General features: G+C 41.7%; 1 protein-coding gene across 1 annotated transcript in view; it reads right to left on the bottom strand.

The window, feature by feature from the left end:
* Positions 1 to 7,446: 7,446 nt before the first annotated feature.
* LOC109915108 (receptor-type tyrosine-protein phosphatase alpha) overlaps positions 7,447 to 10,559 on the bottom strand; it is an 8,130-nt gene continuing 5,017 nt past the window's right edge. Inside the window, exon 3 of the mRNA XM_048593523.1 lies at positions 7,447 to 9,461. Coding sequence (XP_048449480.1) covers positions 9,387 to 9,461 — 75 coding nt within the window. The 3' untranslated portion in view covers positions 7,447 to 9,386. The remainder of the gene's footprint in view (positions 9,462 to 10,559) is intronic.

The following is a 10,559-nucleotide window of genomic DNA, read 5'->3' as shown; positions in this document are numbered from 1 at the left end:
AACTAAAGACCCACTCCCCGCCATGGACAGGACCAATGTCATCTACAAGATCCCCTGCAGAGACTGCGAGAAACACTACATCGGACAAACAGGAAGGAAACTAACAACAAGAGTACACGAACACCAACTGGCCACAAAAATACACGACCAATACTCACTCATCTCAATCCACATGGACAAGGAGAACCACGACTTCGACTGGGACAACACCAAGATCCTGGGACAGGCTAGGCAGAGACAAGCACGAGAATTCCTGGAAGCATGGCACTCCACGAAGCATGCTATATATAAATAAACACATTGAACTCGACCCCATATACATTCCAGTACGGAGGAAACCCGGAAGTGAGGCAATCCATCGCAACGGACCCCAGAGTTTAAAAGCCAGGCGGGAAAACACACCGACGCTTCATCAGAGGCTGCACTGAGAATGTTACCAAGCAGGGTAACGAAATGTCTGCGGAACAACAAACCAGCTCAGTGAGCCAACCAACCTCAATAAACTCCATCTGCCACTGCTCCGCCCCAAAGGGTTCAAGAAAGGTTGTAAGGATAATACCAGCAATTACAAACCAGTCAGTTTAACTTCGGTCATGAGGAAAATTATGGGAAAAATTATTCAGATAAAATGAGTAGTCACATGGAAAAAGGTGGATTGATGAGGAAAGGGGGAATTATTTCATTAACTTGAAGCATATTGAAGAGGTATTGCTATTGATGTGGTATACATGGATTTCTAAAAGGCATTTGATATAGTGCCACGCAACAGACTTGTGAGGAAGGTTCTAGGTCATGGTATAAAAGGGACAGTGGCAAAATGGTACAAAAGTGGCTGAGTGACAGGATATACAGAATAATGATCAATGGATGTTTTTCAAGTTGGAGGAAGGTTTGTAGTGGAGTTCCCCAAACTTTCCCGAAATATATTGATTTGGATTTTGGTGTGCAGGGGACGATTTCTAATTTTTCAGATGACACTAAACTTGGAGAAATTGTAAAATGTGAGGAGGACTGTGAATAAGTCCAAAAAGACATTGGCAAGTTGGTGGAGTGGGCATATTGGTGGCTGATCAGATTTAATACAGAGATTTGTGAGGTAATGCACTTTGGTCATAAGAACCCTGACAGTCAACACAAAATAGGGGGTACAATTCTAAATGGGGTGCAGGAGCAGAGGGACCTGGATGTATATGAATCATTGAAGGTGGCAAGAGAAGTGGAGAGAGCAGTAAATAAAGCATAGTGTCCTCGGTTCTATGAATAGGGGCATAGAGAACAAGAGCAAAGAGGTGGTATGAACTTGTACAAGATGCTTGTCAGACTTCAGGTGGAGTAATGTGTATATTTGTGGGTGCCACATTAAAGGAAAGATGCAAATGAACAGGAGAGAGTGCAGATATGATTTACAACAATAGTTTTAGGAATGAGAAACTTCAGTTTGAGGATAGGTTGAAGAATTTGAGACTGTTCTACTTGGAAAGAAGGTGGCTGAGAAGAGATTTGATAGAGGTTTTCAAAGTCACGAGCAGGTTTTCTTCTAATCATTTGTGTGATGTGGGCATCGATGGCAGGCCCATATTGCCCACGCCGTGTTGCCTTGAGAAGGTGAGCTGCCTTCTTGAACCACGGCAGTCCACATGGTGTACGTAGACCCAGGATGTCTGTAGGTTGGAAATTCCAGAATTTTGATCCAGTGACAGTGAAGGAGCGGTGATATACTTCCAAGTCAGGATGGTGCATGGCTTGGAGGGGAACTTGGAGGTGCTGGTGTACCCATGTATCTGCTGTCCTTGTCCTTCTAGATAGAAATGGTCGTGGGTTTGGAAGCTGTTGTCTAAGGATCTTTGGTGAATTTCTGCAGTGCATATTGTAGATAGTATAGAACATAGAACATAGAACATAGAACATTACAGCGCAGTACAGGCCCTTCGGCCCTCGATGTTGCACCGACCTGTGAAACCAATCTGAAGCCCATCTAACCTAAACTATTCCATTATCATCCATATGTTTATCCAATGACCATTTAAATGCCCTTAAAGTTGGCGAGTCTAATACTTTTGCAGGCAGGGCATTCCACGCCCTTACTACTCTCTGAGTAAAGAACCTACCTCTGACATCTGTCCTATATCTATCACCCCTCAATTTAAAGCTATGTCCCCTCGTGCTAGCCATCACCATCCGAGGAAAAAGGCTCCCACTGTCCACCCTATCTAATCCTCTGATCATCTTGTATGTCTCTATCAAGTCACCTCTTAACCTTCTTCTCTCTAACAAAAACAGCCTCAAGACCCTCAGCCTTTCCTCATAAGACCTTCCCTCCATACCAGGCAACATCCTGGTAAATCTCCTCTGCACCCTTTCCAATGCTTCCACATCCTTCCTATAATGCGGTGACCAGAACTGTACGCAATACTCCAAGCGTGGCCGCACCAGAGTTTTGTACAGCTGCAATATGACCTCATGGCTCCGAAACTCAATCCCTCTACCAATAAAACCTAACATACCGTACGCCTTCTTAACAACGCTATCAACCTGGGTGGCAACTTTCAGTGATCTATGCACATGGACACCGAGATCTCTCTGCTCATCCACACTACCAAGAATCTTACCATTAGCCCAGTACTCTGTATTCCTGTTACTCCTTCCAAAGTGAATCACCTCACACTTTTCCGCATTAAACTCCATTTGCCACCCCTCAGCCCAGCTCTGCAGCTTATCTATGTCCCTCTGTAACCTGCAACATCCTTCCGCACTATCCACAACTCCACCGACTTTGGTGTCATCCACAAATTTACTAACCCATCCTTCTACACCCTCATCCAGGTCATTCATAAAAATGACAAACAGCAGTGGCCCCAAAACAGATCCTTGAGGTACACCACTAGTAACTGACTCACTGCTGCTACTGAGCAACGGTGGGTGAGGGAGCGGATGCTTGTTGGCATGGTGCCAATCAAGTGGGCTGCTTTGTCCTGGATGTTGTCAAGCTTCTTGAATGCTGTTAGAGCTGCACTTGTCCAGCCATCATACTCCTGACCTGTGCTTTATAGGTTTTGGGAGTAAGGAGGTGAGTTACTCGCTTCAGTATTCCCAATCTCTGAACTGCTCTTGTTGCCACTGCATTTATATAGTGAGTCCAGTTGAGTTTCTCGTCAATGGTAACTCCCATGATGTTGATAACAGGGGATTCTGTGATGGTAACACTATTGAATATCGAGGGGTGGTGATTAGATAATCTCTTATTGGAGATGGTCATTGCCTGGCATTTGTGTGGCGCGAAACTTGTCACATGTCAGCCAAAGCCTGGATATTATTGCATTTGAACACAGACTTCTTTAATATCTGAAAAGTTGCGAAAAGTGCAGAACATTGTGCAATGATCAGTGAACATCCTATTTCTGATCTTATGATGGCGTGAAGGTCATTGATGAAGTAGTTGAAAATGCCTGGGTCTGGAACACTACCCTGAGGAACTCCTGCAGAAACATCCTTGAGCTGAGATGAATGACCTTCAACAACCATAACCATTTTCCTATGTGCCAGGTACGACTCCAACACTAGAGTTTTATCCTGATGGATTCCAGTTTTGCTAGGGCTTCTTGATGTCATACTTTGTTGAGGGCAACTGGTTAGCTCAGATGGTTAGAGTATTGTGCTAATATTGTCAAGGTCATGGGTTCAATCCCTATAATGGTCAATGGTGCTGGCCTCTTCCTTAGATTTCAGGGCGGCACGGTGGCTCAATGGTTAGCACTGCTGTCTCACAATGCCAGGAACCCAGATTTGATTCCACTCTTGGGTGACTGCCTGTGTGGAGTTTGCACATTCTCACCGTTTCTGCATGGGTTTCCTCCGGGTGCTCCGGTTTCCTCCCACAATCCAAAGATGTGCAGGGTAGGTAGATTGGCAATGCTAAATTGCCCATAGTGTTCACGGATGTGTAGATTAGGGGGATGGGTCTGGGTGGGATGCTCTGAGGCTGGTTTTGGACTTGTTGGGCCCAAGGGCCTGTTTCCACACTGTAGGCATTCTATGAATGTGATCTGGACATCTAGGACTGTCAGTCTCCCCTCACCTCTGGAATTCAGCTCTTTTGTCTATGTTCAAACCAAGGCCATAATGAGGTCAGCAGATGAGTGGCCCTGGTGGAACCCAAACTGGGCATCACTCAGCAGGTTGTCACTGAGCAGGTGCTGCTTGTTAGCAGCGTTGATGGCACCTTCCATCAATCACTTATCTGATGATCAAGAGTAGACTGATGGGATAGTGACTGGCCGGATTAGATTTGTCCTGCTTTTTGTGTTAAGGACATTCCTGGACAATTTTTCACATTCAACACAAACAGAAGTTGCTGGTAAAGCTCACCTGTGAAGAAAAATCAGAGTTAACGTTTTGGGTTGGTGACCCTTCTTCAGAAACCAGACCTGAAACGTTAACTGCTGCCAGACCTGCTGAACTTTTTCAGAAACTTGATTTTTTGTTCCTGATTCACAGCATCTGCAGTTCTTTCGGTTTTTAATTTTTCACATCTTCAGGTAGATGTCAATGTTGTTACTGTACTGCAACAGTTTGGCTAGAGGTGCAGCAAGCTCTGGAGCACAAGTCTTCAGTGGCATTGCCAGAATGTTGACAGGGCCCAAAGTCTCCAACCATTTCTTGATATCACATGGAGTGAATCAAATCAGTTGAAGCCTGGCATCTGTGAGGCCATGGACCTCTGGAGGAAGCCAAGGTGGATCATCCACTCAGCACTTCGCGCAGAAGATTGCTGCAAAATCTTCAGCTTTGTCTTTTGCACTGAGGAGATGGGCTCTTCCATCATTGAGGATGGGGATATTTATGGAGCCTCCTCCTCCACTGAGTAGTTAACTGTTCACCACTATTCACGTCTGGCTGTGGCAGGACTTAAGAGCTTAGATCTGATCTGTTGGTTATGGGATTGCTTAGCTCTATCACTTGCTGCTTATGCTATTTGGTATGCACGTAGTCCTGTTTGGTAGCTTCACCAGGTTGACATCTCATATTTAGGTATGCCCTCCTACACTCTCCATTGAACTCCTGGCTTGATAGCAATAGTTGAATGGGGGTATGTCGAGCCATGGGTTGCACATTGGAGTATAATTCTACTGCTGTTGATGAGCCACACTACCTCATGGATGCCCAGTCTTCAGTTGCTAGATTTGTTTGAAGTCTGTTCCATTTAGCACAGTGCTAGTGCCACACAACATGATGGAAGGTATCCTCAGTGTGAAGATGGGAGTGAGTCTCCACAAGGACTATGTGGTAGTCTTCTTACCAATACTTAATGGACACATGCCTCTGTAGCTAGCAGACTGATACGAATGAGGTCAAGAAATTTTTTTCCCTCTTGTTGGTTCCTTCACCAACTGCCGCAGACACAGACTAGCAGCTAGGGCTGGACAGAGCAGAAAGGGCGAAGCTGTTTCCACTCATAAAAACAAAAGGAATGAGAAGGAATAGATTCAGCGTGATGTGCAAACGGAGCAAGGGTGATGACAGGAAAAGGCTTTCTCACACAGCAAGTGATTACTGTATGCAATGCACTGCTTGGAAATGTGGTGGAGGCAGATAGCAATGGATGATTATTTGGATAGAAATGGTGTGCAGGGATAGTAGGAGAACACTGGAGATTGGCAGTAGGTAACAGAACCTGTACAGGCATAATGGGTTAAATGGCTTCCTTCTGCAGCAAAACAATTCTGTGATGCTGTGAAGTATTATCGCAAGCGTTATTTTCTCAAATATTGGCTGGTTTTCAAATAAATTTAACCAGAGTCCAGAATTATAAAATTGAGCATGAATTGGACTAAAAGAAACTGATTGGAAGACAAAAAATTGTGAGAAATGAAAAGTGAAAGGCATAAATCAAACAATACCTAGCTATCTTAATCTTGAGGGTAAAAGCAATCATAATTTACATTCACCACAATTCCTATTTGTCCATGACAACAGATTAATGTAAATCAATGCAGTAACAAAGGCAAATTCAGATCTACTTCCATGAATAGAGGGCTGTATTGAGAAGATTGGACAAGCAAGGTTTGACACAAAAATTGACATATTAAAGGAATATTGCATTCCACTAACTGAAACAGCCAAAAAAATTTTTGGAATGCTAGATGAAATTTATCAATGTAAAATTGTGCCGTTCGGGATGAAAAACACATCAGCAACTTGTCAATGAATAATAAACAATATATTTAAAGGATGATGCAACTATGTTATATAAAATGATTTGTGTTCAGCCAATCCTGGGAGGAATATTACAACAATTGAACCAGTTGTTTGTTCAATTACTAAGAGCCGGCTTGATTATAAACCTGGCTAAAAGTGAAATTGTGAAAGCAGAAGTGGCTTATTTGAGCCACACTGTGGGATAAAGCTAAATAGCCCAAGAACAGCAAAAGTAAGAGCACTGTGATATCACAGATTGTGTCTTTCAGATGAGGCATTTAACCAGGGCCCATCCAACTACTCAGGTGGATCTAAATGATAGCAGAGCATAAAGGTTTGGACCAATATTTAAACCTCAATTAATATTTCACCATAAGATTAGAAGAAATAGGAACAGGAGTAGCCTGTTTGGCCCCTTGAGCCTGTTCCACCGCTCAATAGGATCATGGTTGATCCAATACTTAGATTTTTCTTAGATTTCTGAGAAACACTACTGTGTGGGAACAGGCACTTTAGCCCAACAAGTCCACACCAACTCTCAAGAGCATCCCACCCAGACCCATCCCCCAAGCTGCAAATCCCTGAAGACTATGGGCAATTTAGGATGGCCAATCCACCTAACCTGCACATCTTTGGACTGTGGAGGAAACCGGAGCACCCGGAGGAAACCCATGCAGACATGGGGAGAATGTGCAAACTCCACACAGATAGTTGCCCGAGGGTGAAATCGAACCCGGGTTCCTGGCGCTGTGAGGCAGCAGTGCTAACCAATGAGCCACCTTACCACCGTTATATACTCCTCACATCTACTTTCCCACCCCTTCCACAAAATCACAAAAAAGAACTGATTGTTATCACATTGTTATTAATGGAGCTTGCTGTGCATAAATTGGATATTGTATTCTTACATTACAACACTGCAGGTAATGGGATTGGTGTAGCTAGGTGTTAGTTGGTTGGCATAGACATGGTGGGCTGAAGAGTCTCTTTCTATGCTGTCTGACTCTATGAATGTGTCAGCAGGTACAAACGCCTTCAGCTTACATTGAGACACTTTGTCAAACTATTTATTTAATGACAATTTGTATGTATCCAAGTGTTTTGTGTTTGATATAAAATGCTTACCTTTAAAAGTATGAACAACATAAAACTTGTAAAGTTGTGGAACAGCAGCATGTGACTCATCAAATCTTAAATCCCACACATTATGCTTCTGGATGATCAAAGACATTCAGAAAACTGGCCTATTTTTGCAGTTTCTAACAAGCAGTTTATTCAAAACAAAAATGAAATCAAAACCCAAAGATCATGTTTTTTTTAATGAGCACATTTATTCCAATTATAGCTTTAGCTTAGCCATTGTCCCAAAATACCAAAGTTTTAAGAGTCAGGGATTCAGTCAATATCTATTTACACTAGTGCGGTCAGTGATAGCCGAATTACTGAAGATAGGAAGCTGACATTTAATCCATTCAACATATAGTAAATTAGCATAGTCTATCCACTGAATGCACTATGGAGAACTTGGTAAACAAGTATGCCATGATCAAAACTCAAATAACTTAATGGGACTATGCACCATATGTCATACAGGTCACTGTACAAGCTGGTGTAAGCTATGTTATCCAAATATTGACCCAACTTGGCTTCACCTCAATTACCTGGCAATGAGTGCTCCTAAACTACTAAAAGATAAACTTAAAAATAAACTTAAAAAATCCACCAAATTTTCTCCTTATCATAAAAAAATAAATACAGGTTACGAAACTACAGTTATTTGTACATTTTAAGAAAAAATATAATTGTTAGGAGCGAATGATAAATCAAAGACATTTACATTTAAAACTAGTTTTTCAAAAAAAAGATCAACTTTAAACCTTGCTTGAAGATTTTTTTTAAGCCACAACTTGAATAGTTAAGTTTTGGTCCAAAACTAGATACCTAAACATGACGTTTTAGTCATTGAATTTAATTGGTCTTTTTTCCTCCCTGTGCAAGCTACTAATATTAAGCTCCACCTTTGCACAAAGGCTATATTAATAAGGAAAAGTTGGAAAATGAGGCAGTTGTGTCTAAAAGAAAGTGATGGTAAATCCCAGGCAAGTCTTTCACATTTTAGAAACGTTCCAGATCATTCACTTACTTTCTTAAAAACATATTGAAACAGAAGCTTAACAAGTAGATTTTAAGAACAAACAGAACAGATAATTCAATACCCTTCAAGTTGCAGCTTGTATGTACAGTACACAGTAGCTATAGTTAAGGAACGTTCTTTTATATTGTCCTATCAAGACTGTATTTCCAAACTTATTACTTTGAAGCCCACACATCTTTTAACTTGTACAGAACTTTATAACAAGTTCCATGTATTTTTAATGCAGGAGAAAAGAAAATGGTGAGAGATACGTTCTAACTGTACAAGACCAAAGTCTTGTGAAGAACCAGGACACTGTAGATTTTGGCTTATGTGAAAAATAATGCAGGTAGTATATCCAGTATATTTTAGTTCAGCCTGTGCAGGCCTGCAAAAAAAAAAGCTTTTCTTAAAAGCAGTATTTTCTTATTGTATTCCCTTTACAGGTCTGCATTTCTACAAATATAGTCGTATAGATAAGCGTTTCTGAAGGCGCTTTGCCTTTCTACAAATCTCAATAATGGAAAGTACTGCTTCTACTTCAAATCTGATAAATAAAATGGCACAACATTGAAAGTATAAAGTCTACAATTACAAAATTGTTAATTGCCTGAGAAAGAGATGGTCCAAGTGAAAGGTATCAGATTTAAATGGCACTGATCAATTAATGACAGAATGTTATTTCCAACTTGATTATTTATCAAAGTTGAAATAAAACAGAGCACTAGCGATGACCATTTGATTCAGGGGCAGCAATTCATAAAGCCACAGATTTTGTGATCATGTGACTTAACTCTTATCTTGTTTATCCCTTGAATTCAATGAATACCCTTCCAAGCAGCTACTAAATAAATTTGATCAACATCAATCTGAACATCAGCCTACGCTGCTCAATAAAACTGCTGAAATTAGACTAATATCTGCTAAACATCTGCTACATATAAAATTTATAGCCAATAAGAAGCTCATGGTACCAACCTCTCAAATCAATAAGATATGTACACAGGTTTGGGTGTATTAACAAATACAATATTACAAAATATTACGAAAGCATTTTTCACTTGAAGTTGGCATAATCCGAAAATGCATCAATGTATTCTTGCACGACCTTGTAGCAAAATTCATACTGTTCCTGAAGAAAATAAAAATAAGAAGCTCCTGTTACAGTTAAAAGACATTTTGATTGCAACATTATTAGGCATTTCATTTAAAAAATGAATCACAAGGAAAATATCCAAATGGAGAAGAGTTGTGCAGTGCTAACTCTTATGCTTTATTTACTTAGGTTACAGAATGGTGGAGAGGTACTTTTGTCATGTCCACAAAGTATGAAGACAGATTATTTTTCTTTAGAGCTTTAAAACAACTCTTACATTTGATTTTTAAAATGGTCTCTTTACTGGATTTAAAACAGGTACTTTAAACACAGAATGGGCCAGTTAGTTGCTTTTGGAAACTTAAAGCAATTAACAAGACAAAAGTTAACTCAGCATCATTCTGGAATGTCACATGTCCTTTTGTATGAACCATGTAATAAATTCTACACGAATGATTTCAATGTGTGTACCTAGCCAGTCCTGAACAAAGGAAATCATTGAAACTCATTATGGCTGATGTGGTGATAATTGTTGTTTCCTATAACACCTAACGGTTTTGAAGAGAGACATCAAAACAAACATGTCCACCCGTACATCTCAGTTGTCCTCGTTTTTCAAGGACCGTAACTTCCCCTCCTTGGTGGTCGAGAACGCCCTCAACCGTGTCTCCCACATCTCCCGCACCTCATCCCTCACACCCCGTCCACGCAATAAAAACCAAAAAAGAATCCCCCTCGTCCTCACGTACCACCCCACCAACCTCCGGATCCAACGCATCATCCTCCGACACTTCCGCCATCTGCAATCCGACCCCACCACCAAAGACATCTTTCCCTCCCCACCTTTATCTGCTTTCCGGAGGGACAACTCTCTCCGTGACTCCCTTGTCCGCTCCACACTCCCCTCCAGCTCCACCACACCCGGCACTTTTCCCTGCAACCGCAGGAAGTGCTACACCTGCCCCCATACCTCCTCCCTCACCCCCATCCCAGGCCCCAAGAAGACTTTCCACATCAAGCAGATGTTTCACCTGCACATCTGCCAATGTGGTATACTGCATCCGCTGTACCCGGTGTGGCTTCCTCTACATCGGGGAAACCAAGCGGAGACTCGGGGACCGCTTTGCAGAACAC

The sequence above is a fragment of the Rhincodon typus genome, unplaced genomic scaffold, assembly GCF_021869965.1.
Source record: "Rhincodon typus isolate 14 unplaced genomic scaffold, sRhiTyp1.1 hic_rhity00003013, whole genome shotgun sequence".
Classification (NCBI taxonomy): Eukaryota; Metazoa; Chordata; class Chondrichthyes; order Orectolobiformes; family Rhincodontidae; genus Rhincodon; species Rhincodon typus.
This window is presented reverse-complemented; position numbering and strand designations above follow the sequence as displayed.